This window comes from Toxorhynchites rutilus, chromosome 2 (genome assembly GCF_029784135.1).
Source record: "Toxorhynchites rutilus septentrionalis strain SRP chromosome 2, ASM2978413v1, whole genome shotgun sequence".
In the NCBI taxonomy this organism is placed as follows: domain Eukaryota; kingdom Metazoa; phylum Arthropoda; class Insecta; order Diptera; family Culicidae; genus Toxorhynchites; species Toxorhynchites rutilus.
This window is the reverse complement of record NC_073745.1, coordinates 57,137,472-57,154,174: the sequence shown is the minus strand read 5'-3', so window position 1 is coordinate 57,154,174 and position 16,703 is coordinate 57,137,472. Positions and strand designations below refer to the sequence as shown.

The 16,703-nt window shown below is 39.6% G+C and overlaps 2 protein-coding genes across 3 annotated transcripts in view; one reads left to right on the top strand and one right to left on the bottom strand.

Moving 5' to 3' along the window:
• Positions 1–16,703, top strand: part of LOC129769341 (nascent polypeptide-associated complex subunit alpha, muscle-specific form-like) — a 58,997-nt gene that overhangs the window by 29,542 nt on the left and 12,752 nt on the right. The window lies entirely within an intron of this gene.
• LOC129769340 (peptide transporter family 1) lies at positions 668–16,217 on the bottom strand. The gene is made up of 7 exons (XM_055771549.1): positions 16,100–16,217; positions 15,570–15,878; positions 3,315–3,364; positions 3,167–3,245; positions 2,521–3,107; positions 1,472–2,461; positions 668–1,409 (listed from the first exon to the last, which is right to left on the bottom strand). The coding sequence occupies exons 2-7, from the start codon at positions 15,592–15,594 to the stop codon at positions 975–977; spliced, it is 2,166 nt and encodes a 721-aa protein (XP_055627524.1). The 5' UTR covers positions 15,595–15,878; positions 16,100–16,217; the 3' UTR covers positions 668–974.

Here is a 16,703-nt window from a genome sequence, read left to right as displayed (position 1 = left end):
GGAGAAGTTAATATTAAATACCCCAAAGCCTGTGGAACTATTAAGACTAGATCCATCAGTAAAAAAGTTTTGGTTGAGTCAATATGTTTATATCTTGACAAAAAAATTGCAGGCATGACTATTTGGCGGAGATCACCTGAAATACCACTCACATAAACTTTCATTGACAAGTCAAAATTAATAGAAGGATTGAACAAAATTGAAGGAATGGTCTGGAAATCATATACAGCAGACGGGCTTTCCAGAGTCATAAATTTATTATATAGCGACATTCGCTTAGATTGAGTGCCTAATTTTTCAATTTTTCAATGTTTGCTATCACTATCGGATTGAGTGTTTCACAACGTATGAAAAAACGAAATGATAACTATAACAGAATTCTAAATAATATGATTTCAAAATCAATGCACATATACCACTTGACATTTTCAATTGTAAACTGTTGTAAACTGAATTAATTACAAAAAAGTTGTAGAAAAATATCACAATAACATGTTTTTATAATGATTCAGAGCTTCCTTCAATCTTCGAATTCAAAGTTCTGCTTCGGAGAGTTAACACGTAACGGCAAAACCACTCACGAGGGGAATTCCACTCAATCTCAACCGAATCAAAACATCGTTCATAATCAGGATATAATCAAGCTACCTATAGGGTTAACACAATCTGTGTTGATGTGATGTATGAGACAGGAATCGTGCTGGTGGAAATCCCGACGAAGATGAATTGGAAAGAGATAATCGAGTTTTTTAGCCAGTCATGTACTGTGAGGTGGTATATTTGGGCACGACACGGTATATTTCATCACATCCGCCGCTGGGTAATCAAACAAAGTTTCATGTTTTGAAATCTCATTTAATCTGTAACATAGTTAATCCACACACTCAGCGATGGAAAAAATGTCGGCTGTACAACAGCACCCATAAAAACATAATTAACTATATCGTCATTCATTTCTGTCGATTATTGGTTTTCTAAGGGAAGTGTCGCTTTCGTGTCGTACTCGCGTCAGCTGGATCGTCATTCTCTTGTGCAGAATCTTTCCTTGTAGTAACAGCATCGGATTCCTGTGTATAATCCTTCAGCGGAATCGGTTTGTAGTAGTAAGCCAGAACGGCGAATATGCCCATATCGATAAACATCAGAGCAGCGAAAAGCATAAATTCCCACTTCTGGGCGTCGAAAATTCTCGCTTCGGCCACGATGACCACGATCAGATTGCCGACGGCGACCGTGAGCTGCCAGCAGCCCTGCAGCACGGATTTCATACTCTCCGGCGCTTGGGTGAAGGAGAACTCCAACCCGGTGATCGAGTACATGACCTCGCCCAGCGTTAGAACCACGTACTGTGGCACCAACCAAAGCATGTTGACCGAGTTGGGCTCGGTTACGATGATGGCGTCAGCTTTCTGTTGCAATAGAAAAATGTATATTTATGCTTGGATCAAGATGGTTGTTGGATAGTACTTACGATATTTCCATCATCCTCGGAGAATATGAATGCGTAAACACCTCCCAGTCGCAACGGGTATTCTGACATCACAGGCTTTCCGTCGATACTTATTTCGTACATCGATGGGTACGACTCTATAATCTCATTGAAGTACGTACTATTCTTATGTCTATCGGATGTTTCAGAGCTTCCAATATCTTTGAAAACGAATGTCCGATCGATCGCAGTATTTCCCAACACTCGGAATAGTGGATATCCCTTGGATGATTTATCTGTGTTGTCCACATAACGCAGCAAGTTGGGCTGTCCCCCGCGATTATTAACAAAGTACGAAATCTGTTCAAATTCCTCCAATTCAAATTGACCACTTATTGGAGTGCTACATCCAGCCCCGCTTGATTTCGAAGTAAAGGTATACTTGAATGATTTCTTACCCCCAACCCATACATATTTCTCCTCGAACATTTTCATTCCATCGAGAACGAAATTGCCATGGTTTGGGATGTCCGTCTGAACATCGTACAAACAGTTCATCCCGTTAAATATTCGAATCTGGGACTCGCCAGCCTTCGGCAACACGGCATACGTGCTTTCCAGTTCGATTTCAACAAAGGTGGAAATAACAAACGCAACTCCGCCCAAAATTCCACCCAGCGTAAGCTTTTGCAGCGGGCGACGAATGCCAATCATCGACAGTAAAGGATAAAACGCAACCTCATACAGAGGAATGAAGAACAAGATCAACAACGGGTTGATAACCTGCATCTGATCCGGTTTGATGGTCCAGAATCCAAGATCTCCGTCCATACGGGTGGCCTGGAACGTCCAACGAGAGCCTTGCTGATCGAACAACGCCCAGAAGATTGGCAGAGGAATATACAGCTTCAGGACATTCAGCAGAATCTTTGTTTCATCGACAAGTTGCTGACCCCATCGCTTCTCCGAGTAATCCAACCAATGTTCACGAGGATTTACGTCCTTCTCCTTCGATCGGGTTCGAATGGCTGTCTGTAACGAGAGCTACGAATTGCTTTGATTCTGTCTTGATCATTTCAATAATACACTACCGCAATACATTTGGAAACCTTCACGAACATGTTGCCAGCCGGGGCGGTAATCTTATACAGTGGTTTGCCGAACAAGAAAATAATGATGGACACCACCATAAGAACTCCCGGAACACCAAACGCAAGCGAAAAACAGTCATCGTCTCCGAAGCACTTCACATCTTCCCGCAGAATGGGCGTAATCATGGTCGATATGAACGAACCCAAATTGATCGCAAAGTAGAACATCGAGAAGAACACGGCCAGATACTTGGCCTGTTCGGGCATCTTGAACTGCTCCCCGCCGAAGGCGGCAACGCACGGTTTGATACCTCCGGAACCGATTGCGATCAGCAGCAGTCCCACGATCGTCATGGCTCGGGCATCGAGATTCCAGGTTGGGATGGCTCCCAACGCAATCAGCGTGCTTCCGCACACGTACACCACCGAAAGGTACAGGATCGTACGGAACCGACCCAGCCAGCTGTCGGAGATGATGGCGCCGATGACACACATGAAGTACACCAGCGTCGTGAACGAGTGGTACATAACGGTGGCGGTGTCATCGTCGTAATCCAGCTTTCGCGTCAGATACAGCACAAGGACGGCTGTTGGGGTAAAAATTTGGGTTAGTAAAAAGTGGCTCAAACCCGGGAAGTACACATACTTCGCATGCCATAGTAGTTGAACCGCTCGCAGAACTCATTGCTGATAATGAAGGGAATCGCACGTGGGTACTTCAATTTCTACAATAGAGAGAAAATAGAGGGAGATTTAATGCATATGAAATCTCGGCTAAATTGTAGCCCGCTTACCTTCGATTCTCCTTCCACATCCTTCGCTTCGCCATTGGTGGGCACAACCTCTGTAATATTGTAATGGCCGAATAAGATTATGTAGCTCAAAACAATTGATAAGGGGTATCTAATACACTGCGGAGGGGTATTTTGCTGTCAAATTGGATGCTATCGTGATTGATCGATTAATTGGAGGTATTGTGCGTTCATTAGACGGGGATTTATTTGCATCAAAAATTGGGCTATTCAATTACATCAACTCTGCGAGAAATAGATATGAGTATAACTACTGACAGTAGTTTAAAAATTTATGAATCATATCTCTTGTTTGGCAGAAAGAACAATCAAATCGCAGCTTTCTATTCATGATTTCATCTTTATCTTCAATTCTGTCGGTGGACTTTGGAATAATATTTTTCCTTTCTCAGTTATGAGAAGGTCAGCGTTTTCAACCGCATTAATTTCCAAAAGACAGAGATTAACCAGCCTTCGGATGAAAGTCTCTTTAATAAAGGAAGAAAAAAAAATTCCAAAAGAGCGCACCAAATGAAAACGCTTCGATGAGTCACGCATCGAATAATTTCCCTACCCTACTGAACGTCTTAGCGCCTTGTGATATGCAAGCGCATCACGAGAGGGACTCGATGTTTCACGTTTTGGCACAATCATTTTACATCGAGTAAGACTCAATGTTGTACGCGAAAAGGGTTAAAAAACCGTGGGTAGTAAGCCAAATTATACTGCAAAAGCTAGTATCGTGCACTGATTATATCAATCTCGTAATATCAATTTATTATTTACTATAATTTTTGAAGGAATCACGTTTGAACAAAGAAGTAGAATGTTTTGTTGAATTGATGAACAATTCAGAGAGTTTTTTTTTTCAAACTGTTAGCTAGTTTTTATTTTTTTTTTGTATTGCGGAACTTCACATCTGCGTTATTTACTGTTACATCGAATGTTTCAAAAGTATTTTTCTGTGTTCATATGAGAAAAACAGGAATCCATTATTCATATAGTATTAATCAAAAAACTCACAAAGAAGCTAGATGTTTAGGTGCCACACCAATTAACACCAAAAACACGATGTATCGAATTTCCATCTGAGAAGCCTAGGTGAAACGGAATGAAATCGACCTATTTCTTAAACGGATAGTGAGTGGGGATGATAGATGGGCCACATATGTCAATATTGTGCGAAAACGGTTGTGGTCAAAGCGTGGTGAAGCAGCTCAAACGGTGGCCAAACCAGAACTAACGGCCCGGAAGCTTGTACTGTATATTTGGAGGTACTTGAAAGGAATCATATATTATGAGTTGCTCCCATATGGGACTAACTCTAAATTTAGACCTCTATTGACAACAACTGGATCGTTTCCGTTGATACTTATTTCGTACATCGATGGGTACGATTCTATAATCTCATTAAAGTATGTGCTATTTTTATGTCGATCAGAGTTTTCGGAGCTGCCAATATCTTTGAAAACGAATGTCCGATCGATCGCAGTGTTTCCCAACACTCGGAATAGTGGATATCCCTCGGAAGCTAGCGATTGGCCAGGAACGGCCAGAATTGACCAACAGAAGGAGTGTTATATTCCATCAGGTATCAGGTTCCTTGTAGTGACTCGCCATAAACTCCGGAAGCTTGGTTGAGAAGTATTAAAGATTCTAGGGTTTGGGTTTTTTAAAAAGCCCCATGTCTCTAGTTGCTAATACTACCATAAGGTATTGAAATTATTCAATTTTTTATGGTTTTTAACGATTTTCCTCAAAGAGGAATTATGATCAAGGTTTGACCACCTCTGATCATGGTTTGTCCAAAAAATGATCATGGTTTGTCTGGATTAAGAAATCACCATTTTTGAATGAAAACATTCGAATTCTCAGTTATATTTTGCATTTATCATTGATTGAGTTTACTGTCATCATATTGATCTATTCATAATTTAGGTTTTCTTCAGAATATTACATTTTGTTGGGCATTTTAAAAGTGTTCACCTCAACACACTCAATATAGAGAAACTTTATTTCTGCTATGCGCGAAGGACACCATAAACAAATTGCAGCGCGCTAAGCGTTACTTTCTGTGTTTTAGAGATAGGGAATTGCGTTACGTAGGGGGGGAAAGGGTCCAAAATCCGGATTTTTAGCGTTACGTCATTTGTGCACGACGCCTAATGTTGTTTTGTCCGGTTCCCGGAATAAATCGCCACAGAAAACGACTGCAACAGAAACCACCGCTTATAAAATGTGTAGTAGGCTATAAATATTGTGGCGCGGTATTGTATTTCAAAACAAGAATTAACCGGGCAAACGTATCGCCCCAGGCAAACGTAACGCCCCGGGCAGACGTATACCGTCCGACGCTCGCTAGAGCTCGGTCGGACATTGCTAAAGGATCGTATCCTATGTTTCAAACTAACCGGGCAATCAGTGGATCCCAGGTTTGCGTGCGAGACACCGCCGCTTCCGACGGCGGGTCGGCGGTGGACTCGGATTGCGTCATCTTGGCGGCATGGGCCGCCTCGATTCCTTATCCTCGCCAAATGGGGACTTCGTCCCCATTACATTGTCCTCAGAATAAATTTCGAAAAACGAGAACAAGAGAATAAATTTATAATAGAAATGTGAGGCACATGATGTTTTTCCCGCGCCAAATATTTCTAGCCTACTACACTTTTTCTAAGCGGTTGTTTCTGTTGCAGTTGTTTACTGTGGCGATTTATTCCGGTCACCGTTTTGTCCATATGATTTCTATGTCAACCGCTTGGCGCGCTGCAGTTTGTTTATTGTGTCCTTCGCGTATAGCAGAAAAATAAAGTTCTCTGTGTTGAGTGTTTTGAAGTGAACACTTTGAAAATGCCCAAGAAAAGGTAATATTCTGGAGAAAACCTAAATTATGAATGGATCAATATGATGACAGCAAACTCAAGCAATGAGAAATGTAAAATCTACTTGAAAATTCGAATTTTTCATTCAAAAATGGTGATTTCTGAAACCGGACAAACCTTATCATTTTTTAGACAAACCATGATCAGAGGTGGTCAAACCATGATCATAATCTCTCTTTGAGGAAAATCGTTTAAAAAACATAAAAATTTTAATAATTTCAACGCCTTATGGTAGTATTAGCAACTAGAGACTTGGGGCTTCCTAACAAACCCAAACTCCCAATATTGATTATATGTGATTTTCATGAAGAAATAGCGATTTGCATTTACTAGTTGCGTGAAAACACCCTGAATCGGACAAACCACTAGAGTTTTTCGCCAATAAGGAACAAGACTTCTATGATAGAGGCATTATGAAGCTACCTTTGAAATGTCAAAAAATATGCAAATATAGACCCAAATCGGACAATCATCAACATATGAAATAATGTTTTGAATTTCACGCAAAAATAATGGGTTCCTTTTCCTCCAATCTAAGGGTGGGTTTAGACTAGTGATATATTCATGTGAAGAAATATGATGAGATTTATAGAAATCGCATCAACCGTTTACACTAGCATGAACTTCTATAATGAATATATTCATATTTTCGGTGAATTTATTCACCTAAAGTAGAACTGCATCCAACTTTAGTGATTTCTCACCAGTGAGAAATTCACAAGCGTTTACATATGCTGAATTTATTCAAGTTATATATACCTCGAATAAGTGTATCATATTTATTCTCTCCCGTTTACACCTATTTTCACGTGGATAAATCCATCTATAGCTATAGATCTCCCTAATGTAAACCCGCCATAATATATAACAGCATCTAGCACAAAAGTCATCCGTCTCTTAGGAAAGTAATGAAAATAAAACATAGAAACTTCTCAACATTTTTTTAAGGCGATTTTTTTTCTTATTTATCTCGAAATTAAAAAAATATAGCGCATTATTCATAATTTCTCGAAAACTGTGCATGAATCTGCATTATACAGGGTGAGGCAGCATAACTTCCTTTTTTAAAATGCCACTCAGTTAGTTGATGTCATAGCGGAGCGCTAGTGGTCTCGTTCAAGAGGGGATGCTGTAAAGTTTTGTCCCGACACGGTTCAGTCATCATCATGCGCTGGAATAGTGAGGAGCGTGCGTTTGTCGTTGAGGTTTACTTTTCAAGCGAATGTTCGGTTATTGCAACACAGCGTGCATTTCAGAATCGCTTTAATTTAGCCCCGTTGGCTCCCGTCCCAGATCGTAAATCAATTGTTACATGGGTCACTACATTCAGACAAACTGCAAGTGCGACAAAAGGAAGAACTGGAGTCCCTCGGCCCGTTAGAACACCTGAGAATATTGAAGCAGTGAGAGCGTCAATGTTGCGATCGCCACGGCGTTCTGCGCGCAAACACGCATCTGCCCTTGGACTGTCCGATCGTTCTGTGAGAAGAATTGAATCTTCATTTTCATCCCTATAATATGGCGATAGTGCAGGAACTTTCAGAACGTGACTTCAATTCTCAGATGAACGCGTGTGAGCTTCTTCTTGATGTCGTTCCCGAGGGTGCTATTGTTTTTTTAGCGATGAAGCCCATTTTCATTTGTGTGGGGCGGTTAACAAACAAAACATGCGCTACTGGGCTGACACCAACCCTCGAGAATTGCATCAAGAGCCTTTGCATTCACCCAAAGTCACAGTGTGGTGTGCAATTTCCTCAGCTGGAATTATTGATCCCTTGTTTTTTTGAGGAAAATGAGGTTACAGTGACAGTGAATTCGGACCGGTATGTAAACATGCTACAAATTGTTTTCCCACGGCTAGAAAATTTGGATTTGGAGGCCAATTGGTTCCAACAAGACGGTACAACAGCACACACTTCAAGAGCATCGATGGCTGTTTTGAGGGAACACTTTCCAGAGCGCCTTATCTCGATTAGAGGCGATTTGGAATGGCCGGCACGCTCTCCCGATCTGTCCCCTTGTGATTTTTTTCTATGGGGTTTTTTGAAATCCCGTGTTTATGTGAACCGTCCAAGAACCCTACAAGATTTGAAGACCAACATCCAAGAAGAAATTGCCAACATAACACCTGCTATGCTAACAATGACTCATGACAAACGCCAGAAATCGGTTTACGCAATGTATGGAGAATGAGAGACGGCACCTAACAGATTTGATCTTCAAAACAATGTAAATAAAAACTTTAGACATGTACCTACATTAAAAAAAATAAATAAATATTTTCCGATGCATACAATTGTTTTTATTGAGTTTTGAAAAAAGGAAGTTATGCTGCCGCACCCTGTATAAATTTCTGGACAAAGAATATTGATATTCCAAAAATTAAAAAAAAATCAGTCATGCGATGTCTTGGTAAAATTTGCTTTCGATAGATTGTACAAAAAAGACAAAAACCCATTTTGCCAAAAATTCTACAAAGAGTGTTCAATTAGGCGATGCAGCATGTGAGAAGCACGGGAAAATTTCTTGTAATTGAACTATAAATAATAATATAAAGCAACTTTGAGCTTATCGAAGGCGAGAACGGATACGCTATTAGAGTAACACGGGGTGAGTTGGACATATGGGGTGATTTGGACCACCCATTTATCTCAAAAAGTACGGCTCAACTTGGATTTTTATAATGTCATACCTTCCTATTTATTGTTGAACCGTATGTACCTAACGTATAAAAACATTGGTGAAATTCGACAGCTGGAAGGAAACGGTAGCATGAACACAACAAACACTTTGATTGACAAAAAATTTGAGTTTTCCGATCGTGGTTTTAAGGTTTTTCCCGCTGATTAAACAAACTTTTCGAGTATTATGCAGCAAAGTTTTGTTCGCCTACAGAAGAGGAAGAATTTGATGCAGCGAAACTATAAGTTTGATAACAATAAATTAAATTAATTTCATTTGAATTTTTGCATGTTGTGTGGGGTGAATAGTCCTACAGGTTTGAGGCTTTTCTTTAGTCTAATTGATTCCAGATGCCGCTGAATTACAAAAAGATAATGGCCAGAATCAACGCAGGCCATCAAAAACGAATGTTCTTTGACTAATCATCGAAAGTGTTTGAAAATGCTCGAACAACAGTGAAAAGATCCATGCAGAATTCGAGATGGTCTCAATCCAATTTTTCTGGTCTGGAATCTGGCCAAGACAGCTGGTATCGATTCCAAAACACTGTTACAGATTGTAACATTATCCCAAAATACTTTACATAAACATAAGCATGTTTTTTTTGATGAAACACACACTGGACCAAATCACCCCACAGACATTCCAAATCACCCGCATCATATTTTAATGTCCAAAAATCATCTCTTTTGTTTTATGATACGAGGGTCACTATTTATATTTCTGGAATAGGAACAAAACCAAATAGTTAAGCTGCGAATATATTTTTATTGTTTTTCAAAGTACTCGCCACGATGATCGATACACTTTTGCGCTTAAACCAATTTTCAAAGCATTTATTCCAATCGACACGAGCCTTTTTTTGAGCGATTGTCAAATTATGTGGGATTCAACGTGAACATAATTTTCGCACAACTAAGTGTTCATGTAAAATCGCATATATGCTGGTGGAACTAATGCTTAGGGATGCCTCAATCTCACAATAGGTTACATGACGATCTTGCTTAATCATTTCGTGCACAGCATCGATGTTTTCTTACACTACAGTCGATTTTGGACGACCTTCACGAAACTCGTCGGACAGCGAACTACGACCACGATTGAATTCACTATACCAGCGATACACAGTGGTTTTTGATGGAGCTTCATCGCCAAAAGTCAAATTAAGTTGATTGACGCACTCTTGTTGTGATAATCCACGTCGAAAGTCGTAAAAATCATCGCACGAAAATATTCACGATTCAGTTCCATTTTTTTGCCGAGACCAAACTTTCAACTAAATATAAAATAAACAAATAGTGTCCGTATGACAAAATGTTCTGAGTACGTATATCGTCAAAAATGTCAAACTTTACGATGGAACCGTCAGATGGACTCACATGACATCAGTGTTGCCAATTCCCGAAATATAAATAGTGACCCTCGTGTATTGAGTAGATCGAAGCTTTATATAATGATTGAACAATATTGATTGAGAGAAAACAAGTGTAGCTCAGTGTTCAATGTTACATTTTTTATTTAGACCGTATTAGTTTGGAAATATTAGGCGATTTGCTTAGGTGGTCGAAATTCCCCCCTTTTACCCTACACCCAAAATTATTTTTTAACACATGTTTTGGCATCATTACATTAAATAAGCCTAAAAATAACAGAAAATGCGCTACTCCCCAATACTTGTATATCATTTGTATAATATACTAGCTAACCCGGCAAACTTCGTCCCGCCCATTTACTTGATTAATTCTCGAGTAATGCAGAAATTTGTGTTTTATTTGTATGGCAGCCACCCCTAAGAGAGGGGGGAGGGGTATTCAACCACCATAGAAACATTCATTGCACCCTAAAGTTTCCATATGCCTAATTTGGTTTAATTTGCTTGATTAATTCTCGGGTAATGCAAAAATTTGTGTTTCATTTGTACGGCAGCCCCCTCTAAGAGAAGGGGAAGGAGTATCTTAACACCATAGAAACATTTATTGCATCCTAAAACCTCCACATGCCAAATTTGGTTTCATTTGCTTGATTAATTCTCGAGTAATGCAGAAATTTGTGTTTCATTTGTATGGCAGCCCCCCCTTAGAGAGGGGGGAGGGGTCTCAAAATATCACGAAAACCTTCCCCGGCCCCAAAAACCCCTACATACCAATTTTCATGTCGATCGGTTCAGTAGTTTCCGAGTCTATAAGAATCAGACAGACAGACATCACTCCATTTTTATATAAAGGGTGTGTCACATCAAATTGCATCACGGAAAAAACGCTGTAGAAATTTAATTTTTAGGAATTATATCTTCAGCTTTCGCTTATAATCAGATAAGAGTGTATAGATCACGTTGGCCATGCTTCACTGTCAATTTTTCGTAAATTTGGAAAAATGTCGTCGAACGAAAAAGAGCGTCGTGAATTAATCCTGTGCATTCATTTCGAGAATCCGGAGTTGTCACATCGGGACATCGGTAAGATGCTGGGAATCGTCCAATCCACGGTCAGCAGAGTACTAAAACGATACTTCGAGAACCTAACCATCGACCGGAAGGTGAAGAACGGCAAAAATGGATGCTCCGTCAGTGAAAAAGATTACAAGCGCGTAGTTAAGCAGTTTAGACGTGATCCGAGAAGTTCGGTCCGGGATGTCGCCAATAAGCTGAATTTGTCAAGTTCATTCGTCCAGCGGACCAAGCAGCGGGAGGGGCTTCGTACATAAAAGGTTCAGAAGGCTCCTAACCGCGACGAAAGGCAAAACATGGTGGGGAAGACGCGAGCCCGGAAGCTGTACACCGAAATGCTGACGAAGCCGCATTGCCTGGTAATTGACGACGAAACCTACGTCAAAGCGGACTTTCGTCAGCTGCCGGGCCTGTTGTTCTTCTCCGCAGAGGACAAATTCAGCGTTCCGGAGGAGATTCGCAAGCAGAAACTATCCAAGTTTGCCAAAAAGTACATGGTGTGGCAAGCGATCTGCTCTTGCGGAAAGCGGAGCGCCCCCTTCGTGATGACCGGCACGGTAAACGGGCAGGTTTACCTTAAGGAGTGCCTACAGAAGCGCTTACTACCACTATTGAAGCAGCACGAGGGCCCGACCATCTTCTGGCCGGATCTCGCTTCGTGCCACTATTCAAAGGACGTGTTGGAGTGGTACGAAGCTAACGGGGTCGCCTTCGTGCCAAAGGAAATGAACCCGCCCAACGCGCCGGAGCTTCACCCAATAGAGAAATATTGAGCGATTATGAAGCAGGCCCTCCGGAAGAACCCAAAAGTTGTCAAATCGGAGGCGGACTTCAAGAGAAAATGGATTTCTGTTCAAAAAAAACTACAACCTGACGTTGTACAGAACCTTATGGACGGGGTAAAGAGGAAGGTGCGAGCATACGGGCTTGGGCTCGAAGTATTAATAAAAAGAAAATGCCAAAAGTTGTTTTATAGTTTTTATTTTACTGTCTAAAATTTTCAAAAGGATCGGTCTACTGGGCGAATTTCTACAGCGTTTTTTCCGTGATGCAATTTGATGTGACACACCCTTTATATATAGATATGCTATAGAAAAATATGATCGATACGAGCGAGCTAAACAGGAGACACGTTGCAAATAAGCACGTATGAAAGCTTTTAGTATAGTTTGCCAAATACACGGCTCAGACCGAGAAAGATAAAGATTATCGTTTATGCTGTTCTTTTAACTCTTAGAAAACACTTTCCAACTTCGTTCTATAATGAGGTGTACTATTATCACGCATTTATACAACAGCGCCAGTAGCTATGTGGATAGCGTGGTCGTGTTAAACAGCCTTGCATTCCATCTGGCCATGGCTCGATCCCCGTTGACCATCGTATAGTCTTCTTTTTTATACAATCCCAGAAGAGATGAAAAATGAAAAAAAAGGAAGAAAAGTCTGCTCCCATGCATTCAAACATTTTAACACTTTGATCGCTCCGTCTCACAGTGGTCTCTGAGAAAATTTAGGCGGCCGAAACCCCAAAAATTAAGTTGCATAAAAACAAAAAAATCCTACAGTCCCTTATTCTAGGATGTTCAAGGCCTCTAGGATCACATGTTTTACCCCTTCCCGCGCGCGCATCATTGCTCTGGCAACGCGATAAGATACCAGTTTCGTATGCTCGCCGGTGCCACTATTTTTCGTGTGTTTTTCTAACATGTGTTTTGGTGAAGTTTTTGGACGATTTTTTGTGGCTCATTATGTTTCTTGAAGCATTTTAAACGGAGAATTTGCATTTGTTGTCAGTTTCAAAATTCGGTTGGTTGTAGTATGTGTTAACTCTACACAAAGTAAGTACTATTTTGAAAGTTTAATTTTGCCCCGCATTTCCCCGCAAAACTTTTTAATGAAAGTGTTCCTGAAAGTGTATTTTATTACTCAGCACTTGAGTTTTAAATACGAAATCCGAAAAAAATGTATTTTTTCTCAATATTAACCCGAAATCATCCATTCCATGCCAAACCTATATAGTGGTTCTCAGATTTTCGTGAAAAGTGGTAGTTTTGTTCTTTATCACAAAACATTAGACCCGTATTTTTTCTGTAAGGTGAGGAAAATCAAAAATATTGCGCTTTTCCCCTTCGCATCACCTCCTATTTTAGTTGTTTGGTTAACCCGAGTTGAAAAATGAACTCTGCGTATCCGAAAACATACATTTTGATGCCAAACACGATAAAAACTGAAAATTTTGAACTTTATCCCCTTGCCCAATTTTTTTTTATTATCATTGGCAACACTGTACAATTGGCTGAACAATTATTTTTATAAGTTTTCTAATCAGTGTGTAAGTGGTTTATGGATGACCCTTTTTCTTTCAGAAGCAGTCCAATCAGTTTATATTATCATATCAATAATGCACATAAGATTCTTGTACTTGAACCGATTAATTTATTATGGATATACAAAAATACATGTTGTTTTTTTTAAAGCAATAAGTTGTTTGTGCTTTTCCGGAATATTGTGCAAAAAACACCGTTTTATGAAGAAAAGTTAAAATTTCCAAAATAAAATACCACGGGACAACTATGCTTAGAACGGCAGTAATGTTCGTTGAAGATTTGTTCATGGATTGTATAAAACTTTCCAAACTATCAATTCAATCATTCCATGTGAAACCGATAAGGTACACCGGGGCAAGTAGCAACCATTTTTTTCGAAGTTCAACTTGGAAGTTATCTTCACTAAACCACTAAATTGAAATCTGTTTGCAGCATATACAAGGTATGACAGATGACTTTCGATAAAAAATATAGATTCACACGAGATGTTTCGAAAAAAAAGTCAATTTTTAAAATGTCCAGTTTTCATATGCATCGTAGAGCGGGGTAAGCTGAAACGCGGAACATGAGTTTGGTTTTGCTTTTCGAACTATCTACAACTGATTTATGAAACGTTAAATTGAAGGAACTACATATAAACATTTGGAAAAAAAAGTTTCTCCACGCTTGAGATGTGGAGGAATTACGAAACAATAACTATTTCAGACGCTTTTATGTCAGAGTAGAGCCACTCAAAACGGAAACTAATGAGGTTTATGGGATCATTAAAATATTCATATATTACGTAACACACACAGGAAGGAAGGTGAGGATGCCTTGTGGAGAATTGCTTAGAAATAAATCCAAATAAGTCTAAACATTTTTATGCAAATGACAATTTGTTACATGTTATGTAGGAAAGAGGGAGTCCAAAATAGTAAACAATTTGCGTATATTAAAAATTTAAATATAGGATATAAAAAATTAATGTAAACCTCCTTTTTTCACGTGTAGGCTTTTGTAGATCAGAAATTATGAAACTAATGCTTCTCCCCAAAAAAACATATTGTTTAAGAACTTATGACGCAACCTAGTAATATAAAATGATTAGATTATAGTTCCATTTAATAGTAGCGTCATTTGTAACAATAACAATAGTTTATGTTCATTAAAACTGCATTAGAACCGATGAAAATCCCCAAATATGATACCGAATTCATTATCGCGAAAATTAGCAGACACTTGTAACGCCCGGTACCGATTCTGCTAACAGTGCTTCATGATTTGGCTGTTAAAACAAACGCCAAACAAACACAAACCTCACTCGCGTCAGCCGATTTTGTAGTGCTCGAAATGCTTCTCTTATCGTACCTAATCAGCCAAGGTGAGGGTGGCATTCGTGCAATAGGATTAGTGTCATAACTCATCGATTGTCAATGCGTCCTAGATTTGGCAATTCAAGATAAGATGAAAGCAATCGACACCACACTCGATTGTCACTTTGAGACGTCACCGAGGTTGGGAAAGATTGCGAATTCCGAGCTTCACAAATATTCATCGGTAAACGTGATTCTTAAAGAACAAAAGCTGTATTAATAGCGAAATCTTGTTTTAAAAATGTAACCAGCCTCTAGAGCTAGTTTGTTGGTTATGATAACAACAGGCTCATATTCTGAAGCAGATATGTTGGTATGCTGTTGGTATACAATATCGGACTTTGATAGAAAGCCAGGGACGATGACACACTTCAAAAGGATAAACCCTGTATTCAGTGTGTCATAACGTGAGCAAACTCCGGCAACTAATTCCGATGATCAATCACTTCCAGCATCCATTAGTAATCGATTGGTTAGATGATTATCGTACGACAAGCATCAATCAATAGGCAAAACTACAATATCATCTAAAGAGGCAGTATTCGTCAGATCACTATTTCAAAACAAACCTCCCGTCTTCGGTTCATCCGCCATGTTTGATCTTGCGATTCCGAGTGTTCCAACTAGCAGCAGTTCTCTATCAGCATATCTAATTCCTTCAAACTAACGAGAAGTAATCACACACACGTGCTGCAAAATAACCGATCCAATTATTTTTTTATAATTTCCCTGAACTGCTACACTGTTTAGCCTGTTCGCTTAAACCGCCGGAAGAGCTCGGTTGGCAAGCTGCCGTGTGACTGAAGCCAAAATGCACAATGTTGTCTAGTTGAAGGAACCAAATCTAGGGAACTTCTGTCTCTAACAACACCAACAACCTAATTGAATGATAAGAATTTTATGAACCTCTGTGAGAAACGCGAGCGATAACATTTCGTTGGAGAGTTTTTATAATATTTTTCCCTTTACGAATTGACAAGTACAAAATGTGGGCTGCTGATAGCAGCAGACCTGTCGGTTTCGGTAACACCGGTGGCACCCCGGTATCGATTCATCTCCGAACCTTATCGTCAGCGGTATTATGTGCTGCTGGAAATACCTTCAATTGAGAACGAACCATCCAGTGTCACAGTTTAAATCCTCTCGAACGCGGAGGAATTTCTCACACTCATTGTACACATAATCACGTGAAACGAATACGTCTAATGGCAAGCGATTGTTTTCTGCTCCGATTGAAAATAGTTTGTGCTGATTTCTAACCTATCGTAATGCTGCTCTAGGTATAGTTATCGATTGGAAATTTACCACAGTTTGAACTTAAATTTAACCCGCTAGGATTTATCTTATCAGCGGATTTCTCACATCTCTTACCTTCGCAAGCACTGCGCTTTTGAGTGCATTTAATTACATGGTATATTATTCCCAGTAATCGAGTAACGTTATTGGACAAAGTTGTAATCGTGACGATCTGCTTAGTCATATGCGGATTTAGTATACCGGTTTCACTCTCGATGCCGTTATGACGCGATACATTAGAGCCCAGTAGTATATTTCACTGAGGATAGCCATTTAGTTTAAATCTTGTGTGTATTTATTAGTTTAAATCTTGTGTGTATTTAAATCGAGATTTTGATACGAATCGTAGTAATATGTAGTTTGTTGAGATTGGTTTTAATATAGTATCATTTAGAATTCTCCCAGAC

What these genes read in the sequence shown, in the direction of transcription:
- LOC129769340 (XM_055771549.1), bottom strand. Translation starts at nt 15,594, where the DNA reads ATGGCGGATGAACCGAAGACGGGAG. An exon ending in GGATGAACCGAAGACGGGAG is followed by an intron (nt 3,365 to 15,569) that starts GTTTGTTTTGAA and finishes ACAATATTACAG; the next exon opens with AGGTTGTGCCCACCAATGGC. An exon ending in CCGAGGATGATGGAAATATC is followed by an intron (nt 1,410 to 1,471) that starts GTAAGTACTATC and finishes CTATTGCAACAG; the next exon opens with AAAGCTGACGCCATCATCGT.